The sequence below is a fragment of the Pelophylax lessonae genome, assembly GCF_965119305.1.
Source record: "Pelophylax lessonae genome assembly, chromosome: 3".
NCBI classification, from domain to species: Eukaryota; Metazoa; Chordata; class Amphibia; order Anura; family Ranidae; genus Pelophylax; species Pelophylax lessonae.
This window is the reverse complement of record NC_138770.1, coordinates 115079796-115103849: the sequence shown is the minus strand read 5'-3', so window position 1 is coordinate 115103849 and position 24054 is coordinate 115079796. Positions and strand designations below refer to the sequence as shown.

At 45.5% G+C, this 24054-nt stretch overlaps 1 protein-coding gene across 1 annotated transcript in view; it reads right to left on the bottom strand.

Moving 5' to 3' along the window:
- OPN5 (opsin 5) overlaps positions 1-24054 on the bottom strand; it is a 203033-nt gene that overhangs the window by 17623 nt on the left and 161356 nt on the right. Inside the window, exons 3-5 of the mRNA XM_082252505.1 lie at positions 23716-23835; positions 11255-11425; positions 2556-2890 (exon numbers count right to left, since the gene is read on the bottom strand). Coding sequence (XP_082108631.1) covers positions 2556-2890; positions 11255-11425; positions 23716-23835 — 626 coding nt within the window. The remainder of the gene's footprint in view (positions 1-2555; positions 2891-11254; positions 11426-23715; positions 23836-24054) is intronic.

The window sequence follows — 24054 nt, the reverse complement described above, 5'->3', positions numbered from 1 at the left end:
GCGATTTCCACGAAACGCGTAGAGCTATGTAGTATCCATAGTGATCAGGACACGGATCATGGTTTACTCATGAGAAAGAGGAATGACCCTAGGGTTATGTAGACTTTTCTCATATATTTCATATGTATTGTTGACTTGAATATTTATCATGTATTATGTAATTGAGATATATATATTTGTGCCGTTGTATGATATTTTGTATCTGCCAATATATATTTATTTTTATGATTTGAATGTATACATGATTTGATATGTGCTTTTTATTTTTATTTTTTGATCCATGTCTGTGCCCTTATCGGTTATTTATTTATTCATTCATTTACAGGGTTTTTTGTCCTATTTCACACATGCTACGTGATTGGTCCTCATCATGTAGCAAATAATAAACTTATATTTTGTATACCATCTCCTCCGATTGGATTACTCTAGACAGCATTGACCTCACTCAAAGTCCCAACCCCCCCTCCTTTTTTCTATTTACATACAAGACCCTAATAATGCACTTGCTGATAATCATTCAGTTAACGTATAACACTTGTTTATAGTTTTGTTCTGCCACGGGATATGTTTTATAACTTTTTTTTTCTACTTGGAAATGCTTTAAACTACATTTTCTCCTAATGGAGTTGTGCTTTCTGCCCTCACACTCCATTGCTCTATGTGGCATAGTTAATTAATGGCCACACCCCTCATCACTTGTAGGCAGGAGAGTATCGGTGGTCAAAAGTACTAGTGGGCATGTCTGACCAAATCTGCTAGAATACGGAGTGTGCTGGGCAGGGTGGTCAAACTTTGGTGCCCAACTGGACTGTACAGCCATATTTTCATATAGATTCCCTGATAGCCATAATGGTTATAAATTCACTTTGTTTACCAAATGCTTTTACAAACCCAGATATCACTTTGCAAAAGTAGTGGTGACATCATTATTGTGTTGCACAAAGCCAATGCAGAGAGCAGAGATGTGGGAGGGGCCCAGCAGGCTCCACCCACTACAGGGTGCCTACAGAAAACTCCGGGGGGGAGGCAGAGACAAGATCAATCACCTGCACAAGGTGGGAGAGCAGCAGTGACGGATCTCGATTACAGGAAACCCCTGCACAAAGGTAACATTTCACCACTCTAGATTACTGCACAGATGTGCAAGAAATACAAAAAGCACTCAAAGAATCACAGAAGAATACCCGTTCCTCTTTAGATGTTAGATAATATTTGCATAACTAGAATTTCAGATTCAAGATAAAGTTTAAGCAAGAAATTAGATTACATTTGGACATTACAGCCAGAAGACCCACTGAAGACTCCTTTCTGCAACTTTCAGGCTTCTAACATTTGGGGGTCCATTTATAAAACATTTGCAGTGCAAATGTCTCAGTATTTGCACAACACGAATAACATCCATAATGTTTGTAATATGCGTGAATAGAAAATGTTCTATTTGCTGTCTTTCGCAGGGTGAATGTAACCTTCCCTAACATTCATTTCTAAGAGAAAATAGCCTTAAGAACATTCAACCAGAAGAGTTAACACGGAACTCCACCCAAAAGGGGAAGCTTTAAGGACTCGTTCTCCGCTCCTCCTAAACAATTGGAAGTTCTCCTTCCTTTCTCCCCCTGCAGTTTTCTGGGACACTGACAGGTCCCAGAAGACTGCATCCACCATTCACAATGCACAGCGCGACTCGCACATTTGCAGTGGGCACCCGGTTATGAAGCCGCAAGCTGTCACTCACAACCGGGTGCCCATAATGAAGATGCCAGCACCGGGGATCGAATACAGCAAGTGAGACTGCCTGGGGTGAGCTCACTGCTGGATCCTGGGATCAGGTGAGTGGCTGTTTTTTAAAAGTCAGCAGCTACAATTTTTGTAGCTGCTGACTCTTGTTTTTACCACAGGTGGCTGGAACTCCTCTTTAAAGAACATTTGACCAATAGAGAAAATAGCCCAACACTATAGGCTAAGTATGTTTGACCAGAAGAGGAAATAATATGAGGGACTGCACTGTACAAATGGCAGAGCTATTCATCCTGCGAAACTGCATGTACATACATTCCTTATGTGAGAATGGGGACAAAACAAACGTTATTGGTCTATTTTCTCTCCAGATCAAACATTTTTAATTTATAGGAATAGAGTGAATCAGAAAAACACAGTGCTTTTACATATAGATTGTACATTCACATCAGTCCCTGTCCTCAAGGAGCTTACAATCTAAGGTCCCTAACTCACATTTATACACTAGGGCCAATTTAGATAGGATCCAATTAACCTACCAACATGTCTTTGGAGTGTGGGAGGAAACTGGAGGAAACCCACGCAGGCACAGGGAGAACATGCAAACACCAGGTAGGTAGTAGAGCTTCTCTTTAAGTGTAATAAATCAGCTACTATAGAGTAATAACTGCTATACAGGTCTGGTCAATTGTTCCTTGCCTAAAGTCTTAGGCTACTTACTCCACTGGTCGAATGTTCCCATGGCCTTTTTTCTCTAAGCATAATCGTTAGGGAAAATGAAATTCTCCTGTTTAATGAGATAGCCCAGGCCAGTAGATCACCTTGGTCAGCTTGATCTCCAGCGTGTGATTCTTCTGATTTCTGGTATCGTAGACTGCCACTTCCTTAGCAGAAGACTTGACTTTGACGATGATCTTTGCATAGGAAAACACAATGACAACAGTGGGCAGAATAAGGCAAAAGAACATGATGCTAATTACAAAGACCTTTCCTCGCAGAGAAGCCTGTGCCAGCCACCAGTCTAATGTACAGGAGGTTCCAAATGGCTCCGGAGCATAGTTCCCCACTCCCACCAACGGCAGCGTGGCCCAGAAGGATGCATAGAACCAGATAAGGATCAGGCTAATGAAGGCATGCCGTCTTTTTACCCAAGTACCTAAAAAAATCGAGGTGCAGATTTAGAGGAAACAAAACAGAAACACAAACAAATGTTATGTTTAACCATTTGAGTGCTAGCCTTTAATACACCATCATCACCAGGTCATCATAACCTTACAATTACACCGCCATGCAATGTTGCACCCAGATTCATTTATATCTTTCATTTTCTTAGACAGATAGATCTTTCTTTTGGTTCCATTTACAAGCCATTAGAATGGGGTTTTTTTAACTATAAAAAGGAAAAATACCACATTTTGAAGAAAAAAAAAAAATGCCAGAATTGTACGAAAACATCCAGTCTGAGCTTCTGCACAGTGTAGAGTAGCCTTTCTCAATGTATTTACCTCAGAGGAACCCTTGAAATAATGTTAGGTCTCAGGGGAACTCTGCTATGATTAGGCTATAGGGGATAATTAATAAAAAGTTCAGGGAAGAATGGCCTACTTACAGTAGTGGTTAGAATGCCACTCATACAGACAGCTAAAACGGTCATTCTACTGGCTCTGCCAAGTGAGTTGGATCTGGAACCATGCAGATACCATCAAACATGGGGTCAATTACCCAACTGCTCAATAAACCCCTAGCAACCTCTAGAGGAATCCCAGGATTCCAATAAAACCTGGTTGAGAATGGCTGGTGTAGAGAGTTTATCAGCACGAATGAGACACATCTACAATGGCTTGTAGGCTGAACCAGAAGATGAGAAGCAGGGTCTGATGATCTGGATACAGGTCACATTTGCTCATGAGTTGGCTGGGCACTCTCATCAGTCAGGCCCGGTAACCATAGCAAGAAGACCTGTCACTTAGCACTTAGGAAGTGATGGCTGCAGGAAGCGAGTGACTGGCCTCATTCATACTGGGCAATTAGATCTGTGCACCATGCAGAGCCGTGTTTTACTGGCACGGGGGTGCACAGGTGTTGGTGCAGTCCTAACCTTGTCTTCTGGGATGCAGCAGCTGCACAGACACAGCAGCTGCTCCCAATGTGACATCCTTGACTGTGCGGGTTGCGTGTGCACGGACCCCAATGCATCCACACACCCCCCACCCAAAGGAATGTCATATTGGGACACAGTGGCTGTGTCCTTGCAGTTGCCATGCCCCAATACACATGAATAGGACTACTCACATGGGGATGCATGGAAAACCCCCATGTGGGTAAACATGGTCCTGCACAGTGCAAAGATTAAATTGTCCTGAGTGAATGAGACCGAATATAAATGGCAGCAGGTGGGGGTGGCCAATGATGTTTGCTAAAAACCTTTAAATATATTGTACTGTATGTAACTAACAAGTGGCTAAAAAAAAAAAAAAAATTGGTAGCTGCTTCCTTCCCCTTTCCAGAGAGTAAGCCTCTAATGTTTCTTTAGTCTAGGGCAGCCTTTCTCAAACTTTTTAAACTGAAGGAACCCTTAAAATAAGTTTATGGTCTCAGGAAATCCCTACTTATAATTACTATATCTACAGCCCACCATACATTAGTGTAGTGGTTAGTGGGAGGGATGCTCCTTCTCTTGGTAGTCAAAAGGAAGAATGTCCTCCCTACAGGTAGCTAAAAAGATCATTGGTGTTAGTGGGTACATATCTGAGATGCAGAAATTGCTCTCCTCTCAAGAAAACCCTAGAAGCTTCTGGATGAACCCTGGTGGTTAAATCAATACACATGTTCACCAGCACACCATGGATCATCTAGCGATTACCAGCTGGACACTGGATATATTCACAGATCAATACATTTATTCACCAGCACCCGTTACATATGAGCCTGTGATCCAGGAATGAGTGCGATGGTCTAGGAGGTCAGAAATGGACAGAAATTACTACTGTATTCCTCCCTCCTGCATGCTTCCTTCCCAGTGGATGACCAGTTACTTGAACCTGCTCTCCTTTGCCAGTTATGCAGCCACCCTTCATGTACCCTATAGGATCACTGGAGATGTGTCCTGCACCGTGAAGATGTAGAGGGCTTACTCACAGAGTAGGAACATAGGTACGCGGAAGTGGTATTTCTCACTGTTGAATCTAATCTAGCATTAGAGGCTTACTATCTGGGAATGAGGGCCACTAAAACTAAATGTTTTTTTTTTTTTTTTTTTCTTTTTAACACTGGCCAGAATTCAGTCACAATGATGCATCTATCTGCCATTAGCTAGGCTGTTGTCTGATCCACAACTGTTTTTGCCCTTTTTGGATCTTTGTGTATCCTATGTTCCTGATCTTATGCATCTACCTTATTCTTCCTTTCTCATTTTCTCATGGTAGCAAGTTGCTCCCATGGCTAATCTTGCTCCTAGTTTATTGTGCTTTGGTATTTGCTCCCACACATTATCCCTCTCTGCTCCTCAACCCATACTCCCCCAGCTCTAGGAATGTTTTGCTCTTTGTATTGTTCTTTGTGTTTCATATGAGCCTTCTTGGCCTAGTAGCTCTTTATATACACACTTTGCACATTACTAGTCACTGTCTGTCGACCTGTCCATCACCTTCATCAAAGGCCAACACAACTATGACTCAATCACAAGAGGCTCTGGGGTTAGCCAGACACTCTTGGGTCCTGCCTCTTGCAGAATGTATTTCTCCACTAGTGGGTGACATAACTCCTACCTGATTATCTGTACTGCTCACATGGTTCTGACCCCTGCTCCTACAGTGTCTCACAAAAGTGAGTACACCCCTCACATTTTTGTAAATGTGACACTTTTCATGTGACGACACTGAAGAAATTACACTTTGCCACAAGATAAAGAAGTGAGTGTACAGCTTGTATAACAGTGTACATTTTCTGTCCCCTCAAAATATCTCAACACACAGCCATTAACGTATGAACTGCTATGCGAGTAAACCCCTAAGTTGAAATGTCCAAACTGGGCCCAACGTGTCAATATTTTGTGTGGCCACAATTATTTTCCAGCACTGCCTTAACCCTCTTGGGCATGGAGTTAACCAGAGATTCACAGGTTGCCACTGGAGTTCCACTCCTCTATGAGGACATCATGGAGCTGGTAGATGTTAGAGACCTTGCGCTCCTCCATCTTCCATTTGAGCAGCGCGTCCGGCCCCCTAATCTGCATGCAGGGGCGCCGGACGCATGGAGCTTAATGGGTTTTTTTTTTAAATCACCTGATTAGAGCCAGAGGCTCTAATAGGGTGATGCAAAGGGCCTATCCCATTGTGTGACATAGCGAATGAAAATGCGCTATTGTCACACCGATCCTCCTCCTGGCCAATCAGGAAGCGCGTCCGATACGCGCTTCCTGATTGGCCGCAAGGCAAACCCCATGTCATTGGCCGAGGAGGAGGCGGGAGCGGGAGGACTAGAGGAGACGCACCGCCGGGACTGAGGAGAAGCCGCGCCGGGGGACTGAGGAGAAGCCGCCCGCCGCCGCCGCTGCTGCTCCAGGTAAGCAAGGGGGCACGCAGCTGATCTCGGCATTGGGGGAATGTATGCTGGTCACTGCATTGAAGGGGGCACACACGCTGATCTCTGCATTGAAAGGGGGCATGTATGCTGGTCACTGCATTGAAAGGGGGCATGTACGCTGATCTCTGCATTGAAAGGGGGGCATGTACACTGGTCACTGCATTGAAAGGGGGCATGTACGCTGGTCACTGCATTGAAAGGGGGCATGTACGCTGGTCACTGCATTGAAAGGGGGCATGTACACTGGTCACTGCATTGAAAGGGGGCGTGTACGCTGGTCACTGCATTGAAAGGGGCATGTACGCTGGTCACTGCATTGAAGGGGGCATGTACGCTGGTCACTGCATTGAAAGGGGGCATGTACACTGGTCACTGCATTGAAAGGGGGCATGTACGCTGGTCACTGCATTGAAAGGGGGCATGTACGCTGATCTCTGCATTGAAAGGGGGCATGTACACTGGTCACTGCATTGAAAGGGGGCATGTACGCTGGTCACTGCATTGAAAGGGGGCATGTATGCTGGTCACTGCATTGAAAGGGGGCATGTACACTGGTCACTGCATTGAAAGGGGGCATGCTGGTCACTGTTTTGAAGGGGGCACGCTGGTCACTGTTTTGAAGGGGGCACGCTGGTCACTGTGTTGAAGGGGGCACACTGGTCACTGTGCATTGAAAGGGGGCACGCTGGTCTCTCTGCATTGAAAGGGGGCACGCTGGTCTCTCTGCATTGAAAGGGGGCACGCTGGTCTCTCTGCATTGAAAGGGGGCACGCTGGTCTCTCTGCATTGAAAGGGGGCACACTATACCTTAATTACTGAAGGCCCATTTCACACTTTTGCGACCTCAAAGTCACTCAATTTTTTACAGCGTTTTTTGCCGCAAAGCAATGCCTATTACATTTTTCTGTTTGCGCCCCCCAAAAATTTTTGAGAACCAACCGCCACTGCATTTGAGTATGCCCCACAGATGCTCAATAGTGTTTAGGTCTGGAGACATGCTTGGCCAGTCCATCATCTTTACCTTCATCTTCTTTAGCAAGGCAGTGGTCATCTTGGAGGTGTGTTTGGGGTCATTATCATATTGGAATACTGCCCTGCGGCCCAGTCTCCGAAGGGAGGGGATCATGCTCTGCTTCAGTATGTCACAGTACATGTAGGCATTCATGGTTCCCTCAGTGAACTGTAGCTCCCCAGTGCTGGCAGCACTCATGCAGCCCCAGACCATGACAGTCCCACCACCATGCTTGACTATAGGCAAGACACACATGTCTTTGTACTCCTCACCTGGTTGCCGCCACACACGCTTGGCACCATCTGAACCAAAAAGGTTAGTTTGGTCTCATTAGACCACAGGGCATGGTTCCAGTAATTCATGTCCTTAGTCCGCTTGTCTTTAACAAACTGTTTGTGGGCTTTCTTGTGCATCATCTTTAGAAGAGGCTTCCTTCTGGGACAACAGCCATGCAGACCAATGTGATGCAGTGTGCGGCGCATGGTCTGAGCACTGACAGGCTGACCCCCCACCCCTTCAACCTCTGCAGCAATGCTGGCAGCATTCATATGTCTATTTCCCAAAGACAACCTCTGGATATGACACTGAGCATGTGCACTCAACTTCTTTGGTCAACCATGGCGAGGCTTGTTCTGAGTGGAATCTGTCCTGGTAAACCGCTGTATGGTCTTGGCCACTGTGCTGCAGCTCAGTTTTAAGGTCTTTGCAATCTTCTTATAGCCTAGGCCATCTTTATGTAGAGCAACAATTCTTTTTTTCAGATTCTCAGAGAGTTCTTTGCCATGAGGTCCCATGTTGAATTTCCAGTGACCAATATGAGAGAGAAAGAGCGATAACACCAAATTTAACACACCTGCTCCCCATTCACACCTGAGACCTTGTAACACTAACTAGTCACATGACACCGGGGGAGGAAAAATGGCCAATTGGGCCCAATTTGGACATTTTAACTTAGGGGTGTACTAATTATTTTTTGCCAGCAGTTTAGACATTAATGGCTGGGTGTTGAGTTATTTTGAGGGGACAGCAAATTTACACTGTTATACAAGCTTTACACTCACTACTTTACATTGTAGCAAAGTGTCATTTCTTCAGTGTTGTCACATGAAAAGATATAAAAAAAATATTCACAAAACTGTGAGGGGTATACTCACTTTTGTGAGATACTGTATATGACTACCTCTCAAAAGTAACCCAACTCTGGGACACTTTCCATACATTCCCTATGAGTTTTGATCGTGACCATGTCTATGCTTCCCCTAGCCTATACATAACGTTTCTAACTCAACCAGGAATCCCCATTATAAAGGGACCTGGCTGACAGATATTAATATAGTGTAAGAAGCTATTTAACATTTAAAGGGAATGTTCATTGTCAAAAATATTTGTTGCAAGCATAGCATTAGCTTTCTGCAGGCTCCTTTACCTACTGTTTTGTGAAATACATTATATTACCAAAAGTATTGGGACGCCTGCCTTTACACGCACATGAATTGTAATGGCATCCCAGTCTTAGTCTGTAGGGTACAATATTGAGTTAGCCCACCCTTTGTAGCTATAACAGCTTCAACTCTTCTGGGAAGGCTGTCCACAAGGTTTAGGAGTGTGTCTATGGGAATATTTCACCATTTTTCCAGAAGCGCATTGTGAGGTTAGACACTGATGTTGAAGAGAAGGCCTTGCTTGTAGTCTGTGCTCTAAATTCATCCCAAAGGTGTTTTATCAGATTGAGGTCAGGACTCTGTGCAGGCCAGTCAAGTTCCTCCACCCCAAACTCGCTCATCCATGCCTTTATAGACCTTGCTTAGGGAAAATCCAATATTAACCACTTTAGGACCGGAGGATTTTCCTGCTTTACGTCCAGGCCACTTTTTGCAACTTGGCACTGTGCGAATTTAACTGACAATTGCGCGGTTGTGCAACACCGTACCCAAACGAAATTTACGTCCTTTTTTTCTCACAAACAGAGCTTTCTTTTGGTGATATTTGATCACCTCTGCACTTTTCATTTTTTGCGATAATAATAAAAAAAGAGCGACAATTTTGAAAAAATAACAATATTTTTCTACTTTGACAGTTAAAAAATATCCAATATATTCAATTTTTGTCATATATTTAGGCCAAAATGTATTTAGCTACATGTCTTTGACAAAAAAATTCTCAATGAGCGTATTTTTAACCGCTTTAAGACCGGAAGATTTTACCCCATTCCTGGCCAGGCCATATTTTGCGATTCGGCACTGCGTTAATTTAACGGACAATTGTGCGGTCGTGCGACACTGTACCCAAATTAAATTTATGTCTTTTTTCCCCACAAATAGAGCTTTCTTTTGGTGGTATTTGATCACCTGTGCGAATTTTACTTTTTGCGCTATAAACATAAAAAGAGCGACAACTTTGAAAAAATAACAATATTTTTCACATTTTTTTTATATAAAAATTCCCAAAAAAAATGTAAAAATCAAAATTTTTTAACATTTTTGGCCAATTTGTTTTCTGCTACATATGTTTGGTAAAAAAAAAAATCACAATAAGCATATTTTGATTGGTTTGCGCAAAAGTTATCGCAGCTACTAACTACAGGAAATTTATGTCATTTTTATTGTTTTTTTTTAACTAGTAATGGCGGCGATCTGCGATTTTTTTCTGGGACTGCAACATTGCGGCGGACAGATTGGACCCCTAACTGACATTTTTGACACTTTTGGGGGTACCAGTGACATTACTACAGTAATCCGTGCTATAAATATGCACTGTTACTGTAATCATGACACTGGCAGGGAAGGGGTTAACTTTATTGGCGATCAAGGGGTTAATGTATGCCTGGTGCTTACTGACGTGTGTGGAGGGAGGGGACTGTGGGCAACAGGCACAGATCGCAGGTTCAGCTATGCTGAATCCTGTAATCTGTCCCTGTCTGTCACATAGGAGATCCGCCCGCTTTGTTTACACAGATTTCCTCACTCGATCCCCGACGATCGGGGAAGAGCGGCGGTGATCACCGCCTCTCCTCCCCTGGCCCGACTTCCGCTGTGTCTGAATACAGCGAGAGCGAGCCTCCGGCGGCGCGCGCGCCACCCACAAGGGGAGGAGTCCAGCGACGTAGGTGTACGTCGCTGGACGATAACGAGCCACTTTGCCGCAGTACGCTCCATGTGAGCGGTCGGCAAGTGGTTAAACCCTACAGACTAAGATTGGGATGCCATTAAAGTTCATGTGTGTGTGCGTGAAAGCAAGTGTCCCAATAATTTTGGATATACTGTATATACATGAATAGCAGTAGGAATCAGATTACACAGACATTTGAATGAATTAGAGGCAGGATGTCATACAGAATTTTTAACACAAACTCAGAGGCAATGTTGGGCCTTCTTTTTGGAGCAATTCCTGCAAATTAAGTGCACTCTTTATTTGAAAAAAAATTAAAATAAAAACAAAAAATACACACAATTAAAATATAAGGGGTGTTTCTAGGGCCATAATAGACCTCTGAGCACACATTAAAATATTGAAGGGCTGGTAGGACACCATTATGACCACTTTGAATCAAATCTAAGACTAATGTAATCTTTTTAACTGAACAAAAATGAATTGTTCTAATAGCTGTCATTTTATTTTATAATGAAAAAATAAGTGATAGATGGACTGAAAAGAAGATAAAATACACAATCTTCCAGAACTGTATACTGTATAGAAGGTATCATCTCCATACCTCAAGGGAGGCACTCAGAAGCAGACCTGGGGTATGTGCTTTGGGTGCCAGGGTCTACCAACACCCCAAGGAAATTTAATATCAGTGTATAAACTTCAATATTACTTAAAATAATAATGTCTGAAAAAAAAAAAAAAAAAACGGTACTTTTCTATTAAAGAGATGAGCTCTAATGAAATGCATTTCCAGTCATCTCTTAATCTTGAACTTACCATATCTCAGATGGCAGATTTTCATGTATCTGTCAAAGCTGACCACTGTCATAGTGATAAGACTACCACATCCAAAGAAGAAGCCAACCCATCCATACCACTGACAGATGCTCCAACCAAACACCCAGCGATGGCTAAAACAGGATATGATGGTGAATGGTTTTCCCGTCACTGTAACAATATGGAAAGTAATCAGTGATCAAATCACATGACACACAGTTGTACATTGTTATGGCAAAATCTTTTCTTGCTCTGTAATACAGTCATCAACTCTTGTTTATATTCTTCCACTATCATTACTTCATCCCTAAGCATAAGCAGAATAGTTTTCCTAAAATACATTTTTTCAGAGACTGTCATCCTGATCCTGATCCTGATATCACTGCCTGGTGACAGTATGCAGCCAGAGAAGGCTTAAAAGTCTCAGCTCGTCTACTGCATGCATTTCCAAGATCAGTGTTTTGTTAGTTAGTAAAGGAAAAAAAGGCTGACAGCAGCCATGCATCTTAGAAAAGAAAAGAACTGCCTACATGTTGCATCCCTGGGGGCAAATAAAACATCTGCCATGGAGAGGCAATGATATTATCAGCTTATCCTAAAGGCTTGCCATAGCCACCCGAATCCTTTCATTCAGACAGATTTTGGCGCTAAAAAGGAGTACCAAAGTATAGATCTCAGCATGTATAATTGAAAATATCATATCAAAAATTACTTCATAGCAGCAGTATAGCAGCAGTAGGGGAGATCTACCAAAACCAGAGCATGCAAATTCTGGTACAGCTCTACATTGAAACCTATAAGCTTACGGGCTTATTGATCAAAGCTTGTATTGAACAAACTGAATTTAGAAGCTGATTGACTACCATACACAGCTGCACCACATTCTGAGTGCTCCAGTATTTTCGTAAATCTCCCCCTATATACCCTCACAGATTCACTTTAACCTCACCTATAAATTACAACTCTGTTTTTAAATCAATTGGTCTCCCAAAAATATATATTTGTTTTTTTCCATGAATCTATATTTTATCAATATAACTCTGATGTGACTTTTCCAGTCATTACGTGTAAACAGCTTATTGTCTGGCTTTACAGAACCGGAATGCTGCTGCAACTGTAAGACAGTATGGCTGTTTGTTTAATACCCACTAGATGGCGTTGGTGTAACATAATGGATGTTCTTGTGGCTTCTGCATTACATGAGCTGCAGAAACATAATTGACTTCTATGTAGTGGTGCTCCAGCACCAAATTGGCAAATTACATCATTTGGGATTCCAGGTGATTTTAATTACTACAGCTGGGTATTGGTTATTCTACGATGGGGTGTGCAGTGCGAAAAAAATCAGCGGGCGACAGGTCATCGCTATTGACGTGTATTACCTTGCTGGACCATGTTATTGATGATTGGTTGAATTATAGGGACATTAATACATTTTGGTTTCAAAAGCCAATTTATAAGTGTTTGAGTTTTAGTTGAAAAAATTATTTAATTCAGTGTGTTCTTTTAACCCTTCATGGGCATGGGTACGGGGTAGTAATGTACCCCTGGGCTTATTCTTCTGGGAAGGGGGCATACATATTTAATTTCCCCCTTATTTTAAAGGTTACACCAAGTCCCCACTTCATTTTACTCACAACCCAACCACTTTTTTGGGGGGGCACAGAGAGATGGGGTAGAGGCTCTTGTCCGCCAGCATTGGGACAAAAGTGAATTGCAAGCAAGGGAGGCTTTTCTGCCCCCCTTTCAAGGTATTCCCCACTGTTGAAAAGGATGTGGCCTGATCTAGTGCAGTAGACAAAAAGGCATGGCTCGCAGTCTCCTCTCAAATTCATCCAAAAGGTGTTCTATTGGATTGAGGTCAGGACTCTGTGCAGGCCAGTCAAGTTCCTCCACCCCAAACTCGCTCATCCATGTCTTTATGGACCTTGCTTTGTGAAACAGGAAGAGGCCATCCCCAAACTGTTCAAATAAAGTTGGAAGCATGAAATTGTCCAAAATGTTTTGGTATGCTAACGCCTTAAGAGTTCCCTTCACTGTAACTAAGGGCCAAGCCCAACTCCTGAAAAACAACAAGGTCCATAAGGACATGGTTGAGCGAGTTTAAAGGCAGGCGCCCAATACTTTTGACAAAATAGTGTATATTGCCTTTAAAAAAAAAAAAATGTGCATTTATTATATTTTGACAAATGAATTTCGAAAGCATTGCAACCACGATCAGTGGATATAGGTAAAGATATAGATGGGTGCAATGCCAGGCTCCTTCAGCTCTATATCTGTACTGAGGTACAGACTTTCATTTGAAGAACTGCAGGAATCAGTGGCGTAACTAGAACCTTCAGGGCCCGATGCAAGAAACCATAAAGGGCCCCCCGGATAGGGCCCTTCCCTCCCAGCCTGGTGGCGGAACGCCAGGGCCAGTCGAAAGTGCAATGTCAGTAGTACAAAGTGTATGGCTGAAATTTGCTCCGCACATGAGATCGCATGTAATTTAGGAGCAGTGCGCTCCGAATTACATGCGATCTCCATGATTGCACTAATGTGAACCGGGGCTAACACTATGAGGAGCCCTCTTCCTTATCTTGTCCTCTGAGACCACCAACAGGAATTCCATCCACTGGGACGCAAGCCATCTAACCGACTACTGCTTGTATACCATATAATCACCACATTTGGTTGCCACATATTTGCACATGGGACTAACATTTTGGACTATTCACCGTTTATAGCTGATGGTGATAGTTATGTGTGACTTAATACTTACATATTTATTATATACACTTCAGCACTTTTGACAATAGCACTTTGATTTTGTTTGTATATACATTTGTATTATCCAACACAATTTTAATAAAAATATATAATATATATATATATATATATATTTAATAAAAATCATATATTTTTATAAATATTGTGTGGGATAATGCAAATGTACACATTATTCCTCAGAGGAGAGACCATTGAGTGGAGCTGGATTAGTTGCTGATGCCTTGGCCTTGCAATTTTCAAAGGCGTTCCCTCTTCCTCAGATCCCCTGTTTCTGTTTGATTGTGAGTAGTTCTTGTAACATGGCCTCTATGTGAAATCCAGCTCGGAGCTCCACTCAATGTTCTCTCCTCTGAGGAATAATGTGTACATTTGCATTACCCCACACAATTTTAATAAAAATATATAAATCATATTTTTTCATATACATTTATTAAAATTGTGGGGGATAATGCAAATGTATATACACATCATTCCTCACAGAAGAGACCATTGAGTGGAGCTGGATTTCACATAGAGGCCATGTTACAAGAATTACTCACAATCAAACAGAAACAGGGGATCTGAGGAAGAGGGAACGCCTTTGAAAATTGCAAGGCCAAGGCATCAGCAACTAATCCAGCTCCACTCAATGGTCTCTCCTCTGAGGAATAATGTGTACATACATTTGCATTATCCCACACAATTTTTATAAAAATATGATTTTTATTAAAATTGTTTGGGATAATGCAAATGTATGTACCCATGATCATTCCTCACAGCCACAGAAGAGACAATTGAGTGGAGCTGGATTTCACAGAGGAGAGGCCACAAGAACTACTCACAATCCAACAGAAACCACCGCCAGGGATCGAGGGATGAAGGTAGAAGATGAGAGGAGAGACGACAGTCACGCATGCTCACGAGTCCTACACAATCGCAGGCAATGGCATCCACTGAACTCCGACACGCTCCCGCACACAGGACACCATCACCATTGAATCCAGCGCTAGCCTGGGCCTGCCCTCCTCCTCTCACCGAAGCAGCAGCAGCCGCCGGGCCCCTCCCCAGCTCCCCTCCTCACACTGAGTCAGCGCCGGCCGCCGGGCCCCTCCTCTCCTCCTACTACTTATCGCGCTGCTGGGTGAGTTAAAATGTTATACTGGGCGGCAGGCCCCCTTACTGGCCGGGCTCCCCCTTCCTGGCTTCCCAGCCGGGCCCTCGGACTACGTCCGAAGTGCCTGACCATTCAGTCTGCCCCTGCATACAGGGGGCCCTCCCAGGCCCCCTGAAGCATGGGGCCCGGTCACCATGGCGACCCCTGCGACCCCCCCTAGCAGGAATGTCAATGGACTACAAATACAGTGATCACCACACTTGTTTTCCATTGGGAACTATAAGTCCATCGCAGATCTCTGTGAATGAATGTGTCAGGATTCTAACCCGTGACCAGCCACATCCCAGGCGGTAGCCCTGCTTACTAGGCTACCGTCCTATCTGGACATTCTTCCCTGAAGCCTATTATTTTAACCTTAGTCTTGCCAAGCCTTGCTCATCACCCTTGATTCCCCACACCTGGTACTTCCCTATATAAGTCCAGCCCCTTGCACTCAAGCTTGCTGATTATTGAGCTCCTGAGCCTTGATCAAGCTAATCCTCATCTGTTGCTCTATCTACTACCACAAATCCACTGCTGACCAGGAACTGACTACCGACTACTCTTCTGCTTTGTCGCTACCTACTGAACTGCTACCTCCGTTGCCGATCCGGATTGTCTGACCACGTTTACTGCTGCCCGCCCCGACCTTTGGCTCGTCTGACTTCTCTCTGGTTGTCCCTTGTCTGCTTCTCCACCTCCGGACCAAACCTGCACTCTGCCTGGCTGGGTGATCCTGGGGACCGCGACCTGGTTGTTAGCTTGCAGCGCAGTCTATCCCCACCATCAGGGGCTCTAGTGAAAACCAGCTAGCACTTAGTTTCCGCACCTCAGATGAACCCGTGTCCTCAGCAGAGTACTACCTGGTGTCCATCCGGCATCCAGCACTGCTACCACCGTAGCCAACCCGGATTGTCTGACCACGCCTCTGCCAGACTTCCTGCACCTACTACCGGCCTGCGGTCCTTGCCACTGGGCTCCACTCCTACCTCCGGCCAGCAGTCCTCTGACTCAGGTAAGCCTGTAGGATTGTTACAGAATAATCAGCCTTAACTATGGAGTCCGCAATGGCCACTCTGTGTAAACAGGTCACTGAACTTCAAGAATTTGGTACTACGCATCAGGAAAAATTTGACCAGCTCCAAGACGTAGTCAAAAGCCAACAGAGGGAGATTATTGAACTACAGAGGCAACTCCTAGACGTCCTCAGACACCCGCATGCCACTCCCATCAAAATTCGGCGGTGACAGACGCCAGTATCGGGGATTTCTGAACCAGTTCCGCATCAATTTTCAGATGAACCCGGCCCCCTTCACCACCGATAAAAAGAAGGTGCTATTCATGATCAATCTCTTGATGGATGAAGCATTAGCATGGGCGCCGCCATACGTGGAGTCTAACAATCAGCTCCTGGACCTTAACAACTTCATCACCGCCATGAGCCTAGTCTTCGATGACCCCAACTGCTGTGCGACAGCCGAGGCGCGACTACATAGTCTGCGACAAGGGAGACGCTCCGTTGCCGAATATACCGCCGAATTTCGCCGTTGAGTCACGGACACCATCTGGAACCCAGCAGCACAGAGGAGCCAATTCCGGCGAGGCCTGACCGAAGCAATAAAAGACTAAAAGACGAACTCGCCGGAGTTGAGGCCCCGGACGATCTGGATGACTTTATTCAGTTATGCATCCAGATAGATCAAAGACTCTCCGAGAGGAAGAAGGAAAGACCCTGGTCCTTGGACCACAGACCCACTTACTCCTTCTCCTCTACCGCCCAGCGCGACCCTCAGTCAGCAACTGAACCTATGCAGGTCGACGCATTACGGAGGTCTCTATCCACAACTGAGAAGGAGAGACGGCTGGCCGAAAACCTCTGCCTCTACTGTGGAGAGCCGGGTCATTTTGCCATCAAATGTCCCAATAAGATTCGAAGAACTATTGCCGTCACGGAGCTAAAGGAGCAATTACAGACTCCAACCCTGGAAGCAGCCCCTGAAGATAACAACACGGCGGCTCATGGATCCCACTTCATCGTCCCCATCGACATCAAGGGGCGACAACTCCCTTGTTCTGCGATGTTAGACTCCGGGGCGGGAGGCAACTTCATGGACCTAACCTTCGCCCACGAAAAGAACATTCCACTGACAATCAAGGCAGCCCCTGTTGACCTGGAAACAGTCGACGGATCCCCACTCTCTTCGGGGCCGGCGACTCACGAGACAATCGAACTACAACTCCTTATAGAACCCGATCACCACGAGAAGATCCACTTCTCGCTGATCGCCTCCCCGAAGTTCTCGGTGATCTTGGGCATCCCATGGTTGGCCACCCACAACCCCTCGGTGGACTGGGAAACCCGCTGCATACGGTTCCCGTCCGAGTTCTGCTCGCTAAATTGCTCCCACAAACCCGTCCTTCCACCCGAAGACACCACCATCTCTGAACTATCCGTCAAGGATCTGCTACCCCCTCAATACCGCGAGTTCCAGGATGTCTGCGACAAGAAAAACGCAGACAAGCTGCCACCACACCGACCCTATGACTGCCCTATAGAGCTGTTGCCCGGGCCCGAAATACCCTTTGGCAGTATCTACCCCCTCTCGGAGCCTGAACTCAGGGCCTTGAAAGAGTACCTGGACGAGGACCTAAGGAAAGGGTTCATCCAACCCTCTACCTCCCCTGCGGGAGCCCCCTTTTTCTTCGTAGAGAAAAAAAAGACTCCTCCCTGCGTCCCTGCATTGACTACAGGAAGCTTAACGACAAAACCGTAAAGAACCGGTACCCACTCCCACTGATTTCAGAACTCCTCGAGAGACTCCGGGCAGCGAAGATTTTCACTAAACTCGACCTTCGAGGGGCCTACAACCTCGTCCGAATCCGCCCTGGGGATGAGTGGAAGGCTGCCTTTCGGACACGTTATGGTCACTTCGAGTACCTAGTCATGCCTTTCGGACTCTGCAATGCTCCCGCCACCTTCCAGCACTTTATTACTGACATCCTCAGGGACATGCTCGATCTGTTTGTAGTTGTTTACCTGGACGACATCTTGATCTTCTCTGAAGACCTCGAGCAGCACCGCGAACACGTCCGCAGGGTACTGCAGAGACTCCGACAGAACTCTCTCTATATCAAGCTAGAGAAATGTGAGTTTGAGAGAACTCAGTTCCTCGGATACATCATCTCCCCAGAGGGCCTAAGCATGGACCCGGGGAAGGTCCAAGCCGTGATGAACTGGCCCATTCCGAGAAACGAGAAGGAGATAAAAAGATTCATTGGCTTTGCCAACTTCTATCGGAAGTTTATCCGGAACTTCTCCAAGGTCATAGCACCAATCACCCAACTCACCACGAAAGCAGTCCCCTTCTCCTGGACACCCGAGGCACAGGAGGCCTTCACCAAGTTGAAGCTCCTCTTCACTTCTGCTCCAATCCTAATCCACCCCAACCCCGAGCTGCCATTTACAGTTGAAGTGGATGCATCTGACTCTGCGGTGGGGGCTGTTCTGACACAACGGTCAGGGGAGAAGATGCTACTACACCAGTGCGCAGATTTCTCCCGCCACATGTCCCCCTCCGAGAGGAATTATGACATCGGGAACAAGGAACTACTGGCGATCAAGGATGCCTTCTCCGAGTGGAGACACCTGCTGGAGGGAGCCACCAACCCCATAATCGTACTAACTGACCACAAGAACCTCGAGTTCATCCGCAGCGCTAAGAGACTCTCAGCCAGACAGGCCAGATGGAGCCTATTCTTTTCCCGCTTCAACTTTCTCATTACCTATCGCCCCGGATCAAAGAACGGTAAGGCTGACGCCCTCTCCAGAATGTTTTCAGAGCCCTCGCAGTGTAACAAGGGTCAAGACAACATCCTACCCGAGAGAAGGGTCATAGGGGCCACCTACTCTAAAGAACTACTGGGCACAATCAAAGAAGGATACAAAAATTACCCCTTCCTCGCCCACCCCACAAGGAATGTCAGCCTTGCGTTTAAGAACAGTCATTGGTTTCATCAGGACCTACAGTTATATGTACCAGAAATCTCACGTCTTGAAGTACTCAACCATGACTCCAAGCTGGCCGGTCATCTAGGCACAAGAAAGACCCAGGAGCTTCTCTCCCGCTCCTTCTGGTGGCCAACATACAAGGAGGACATCAAGAGGTACATCTCCTCGTGCACGGTCTGTGCCCGCAATAAGACTCCTCGTTCCTCTCCCGTGGGTCTGTTACAACCTCTCTCCATTCCCTCCCGCCCCTGGGGCTCGATCTCAATGGACTTTGTGGTAGACCTTCCTCCTTCAAAAGGGATGAACACCATCCTGGTCGTAGTTGACCGCCTTACCAAGATGGCCCATTTCATCCCCTACAAAGGCCTACCCACCGCCAAACAGACAGCCGATCTTATTCTCAGAGAGGTCTTCAGGCTGCATGGGATCCTGGACGACGTGGTCTCCGACCGAGGCATACAATTTGCCTCTAAGTTCTGGAAGAACTTGTGCTTGGCGCTCGGGGTTAAGGTGAACCTGTCCTCCGCCTTCCACCCTCAGTCAAATGGGCAGACGGAGAGAACTAATCAGACCCTAGAGCAATTCCTACGCTGTTTCAGCTCCCCCCTGCAGGATGACTGGCTTGACCATCTCTCCACGGCCGAGTTCGCCTACAACAATGCTGAGCACAGCTCAACCAAGCATAGCCCCTTCTTTGCTAACACAGGCTCGCACCCGGTGTTCATTCCCCACCTACCTGTCGCCTCCAACCTCCCAGCAGTGGCAGAACGCCTAACAAACCTACAGGAGGCACAAAAGAACATTATAAACAACCTCCAGCTCGCCCAGAGGCACTTTAAACAGGGAGCAGACAGACGCCGCAAACCCACCCGGGCTTCCATGTGGGAGACAAGGTGTGGCTGTCCACCAGGAACCTCAGATTGAAGATTCCCCTCCAAAAAGTTGGCCCAAAAATACATGGGTCCATTCCGGATCTCCGCTCAAATCTCTGGCTCGATCTTCCGGACTCCATTAGGGTGCACCCTGTCTTCCATTGCTCCCTCCTCAAGCCATACGTGGAGAACACCTTCACAGGCTGCCACTCGCCCCCTCCACCACCCGTGAGGGTACAGGGTGAAGAAGAATACACTGTCGCAAACATCCTCGACTCCAGGATCCACCGGGGAAGACTACAATATCTAATTGGGTGGGAGGGTTACCCTCCCGAGGATAACTCCTGGGAACCAGAAGAAAACGTCCACGCCCCCAGACTGGTAAAAGAGTTCCACCAATGGCACCCCGGTAAGCCTGCCCCTGCAGTGCCCGGAAGTCACCTTGGAAGGGGGGGGGGAGTACTGTCGGGATTCAAACCCGTGACCAGCCACATCCCAGGCGGTAGCCCTGCTTACTAGGCTACCATCCTATCTGGACATTCTTCCCTGAAGCCTATTATTTTAACCTTAGTCTTGCCAAGCCTTGCTCATCACCCTTGATTCCCCACACCTGGTACTTCCCTATATAAGTCCAGCCCCTTGCACTCAAGCTTACTGATTATTGAGCTCCTGAGCCTTGATCAAGCTACTCCTCATCTGCTGCTCTATCTACTACCACAAATCCACTGCTGACCAGGAACTGACTACTGACTACTCTTCTGCTTTGTCCCTACCTACTGAACTGCTACCTCCGTTGCCGATCCGGATTGTCTGACCACGCTTACTGCTGCCCGCCCCGACCTTTGGCTCATCTGACTTCTCTCTGGTTGTCCCTTGTCTGCTTCTCCACCTCCGGACCGAACCTGCACTCTGCCTGGCTGGGTGATCCTGGGGACCGCGAGCTGGTGTTAGCTTGCAGTGCAGTCTATCCCCACCATCAGGGGCTCTAGTGAAAACCAGCTAGCACTTAATTTCCGCACCTCAGGTGAACCCGTGTCCTTAGCAGAGTACTACCTGGTGTCCATCCGGCATCCAGCACTGCTACCACTTGTCTGACCACACCTCTGCCAGACTTCCTGCACCTACTACCGGCCTGCGGTCCTTGCCACTGGGCTCCACTCTTACCTACGGCCAGCAGTCCTCTGACTCAGGTGAGCCTGTAGGATTGTTACAGAATGACATGGCTGTGCGGGCAGACAAGAACCACGTACGCTGTTGGGGAAGGGGGCCCTTTTGGAGGGATCTTCTTGGTGCGATGTTACCTAATTTGGGTGTAACATATACCATGGTGTGAAGGCTGGAGTTAGCCTTTAAGGTACATCTTAAAACCTTTCTCAACTACTGATCGCATGTATATCACACAGTAGTGGAGGATTTTATCATGCCAAAATCACTTGAGACAAATCAATATTTCTTTTTCTGCACTAGAAATCATTATAATTGTTTTTGGATGATTCAGGAAAAATACTGAGGCTAGTCTTAAGGTCAGCAGAGCTAGTGATAAGGCTCCTGGGAATACACAGAATTATTTTGCCGTGATAAATCCATAAGGTGTGAAAATGATGGAATATTGAGGGGAATCCTCCCACGTTCCTGGCTCCTGGGTAAAAGAGTCTTTGGTCATCAAAAGGTCAAATCTGAAGCTATGGATCTGTGTGGTATACATACCAATGACTTCATCAGCTCTCTCTGCCCGAGCCCTATATTTTATTTTAATGGCTATTTAGGAGTAGATCTCAATTGTTGATCATACGTGTTTTGAATTTTGGACAATTCCTGTTGAATCGGCCAAAATTCAAACCGTGGATGGCCCTGTTAACACCACCCAGCTTGACAATTTAAAAAATGAAGAAGCCGGGTAAAAAATTTTCAGATAGTCAGATGCAGTGAATGTTTGGGTATTATGGCTTCTATATGTCTACATCAATAAAATTCCCAGAAAAACATTGCTTCAAGAGTCTGGACACACACTGGGAAAGGCCCTTGGGAGATGTAGTTTTGGGGCCCTGCCTACTTCAATGGGAACTGAACTCCCAGCATCTGTCCCTGCATAAATTGCCTGGCAAAGATATCACAGGAAAGTATATAAACTGTTTCTCACTACATGAAAAAGGTCAATATAAAAATGGTGCTGAAACTAAATCTAGAGGGAGAGAGGGGGGTTTGGGGGCAGCACCTTTCAAAACCATACTCCTAAAGCTAAATTGTAGCTATTTTGCCAAAGATTTAGTGTTTTCTGATAGTAACAAAACTTGTTTGCCCCTTACTACCTCTTTCAAATTCCTACTGACTAGTGGGGCAGCCCATTGTAGTGATGGGCTAATAGGAATATGTGTGGCAGGGCAGGAGATATTGGAAGGCTCTACGCCATACAGAAACCTTGGAGCTTTGGCTGTCAGAATGTCCTGGGATTTCTTTGTAACAGTAGGGTCTTGGAGGTTGCCGAGGTTTCAATAAAGGTCTGAATAAAGGTTCCAATAACATATTATTAGCAGGCCACTATGGTTAGGTAAATTGACAGACCAGTGACCACAGGAACATTGGCATAGGCATTTGCACAGGGTGTGCTGGGTGTCCCTGCTCACACCCTAATCACCATGCGTGGCGGCAATTCCCCCTGCTTTCTGGCATCCCCTGTCTCTCCCCTGCTTCCCTCCTTTCCTCTCCAGCTGCAGAGGATGTTTCAGAACAAAAGAGCACAGTGAGTGATCTGTACCAATCGCTCCTGTGTTCATTCTTAACTGAATCATAGTAAACTATATTTACTATGCTTCATATTTTAAATGAACAGGAAGCCATTCAGCAAAGAGCATTTCCTATTCGTTCACTGTCCAGTGCAGATGAGGTTGCAGAGAAAGGGGCTGGGGAAGCTCTGTCCTCAGTCCCTTTCTCTTTGTTTAAACCCTTGAATTGTCACCAAAGCCCCCCAACAGGGCTCTTAAAAAATAGTAAAAAAAAAAATTATATTGTAACAAATAATGAAAAAAAAAATTGTAAAAGAAAAATAAAAACTACTGACACCATCAACGACATACACATGTGTGTATGTGCTCTGTAGTGCACACCCTAATACAATAGGCTGTGCACACCAATGGACATTGGTGAAGTTGCCCTTTAATGAAGTCTCCACCCCTTTGAGTGCAGGCAGCATGGGTTTTTACTTATCTTCAGTCCCTGATCCAGTGATTGTACCACCAGCATGGACTCAGGCGGCCCTTTCATTTTGTACATGTGCCACGTTGCCCCATTTATTTCTATGGGTAGCCATACTTGCTGCAACCTCCAGCGATCACTTAAACATGGCTCTCCCCTTAGGAATGAAAGGGTTGAATAAGGAGTAGGAAACCAGGTCCTTGCTAGCTGGGTAATCTGTAAACTAAGCTGTTTGCACTTGGGGGGGGGGGTAGGAGGCATCATTAAAGAACAATGTCTCCAAAGATGAGGTCCTTTAAAGTGCATAAAAACATGATGTCCAACTGCGACAGATTAGGAGTTGCAAGTGAGAGTACAAAATACATGGATGTTAGAGGACTTCACCTGGACTACAGTAATACCTTTTTAATTACAATTTTTAAAACCAACACAACCTTTTCAAATTTGAATAATTCGCTTGAGTATTTATGGCTCTTGAATTTACCTGATATTCCCAAGTCACAAAATGCTAAATTCATGGTCATGATCTCAGCTGGTCTGAGCTTTTTTTTCCTTCGACATGCCATAAACAATACATAGCCATTTCCTATAGTGGAGAGAACACCTGTAAAGAGAAAGAAAATTACCAAAAAACATCATCAAGCAAGAAAAATTACTCTACTTATTTTAAATCAATATCCATCAATTTAGGCCACAGGGAAATCTAGCTCATGTAGCATTCTGACTTTAGAAAAAATTAAAAGGTCATGATATGCTGGTTTTTAGTACCCACTAGAATTGGCTAATACACTCAATGCTATAGGCCAGGGGTCTCCAAACTATG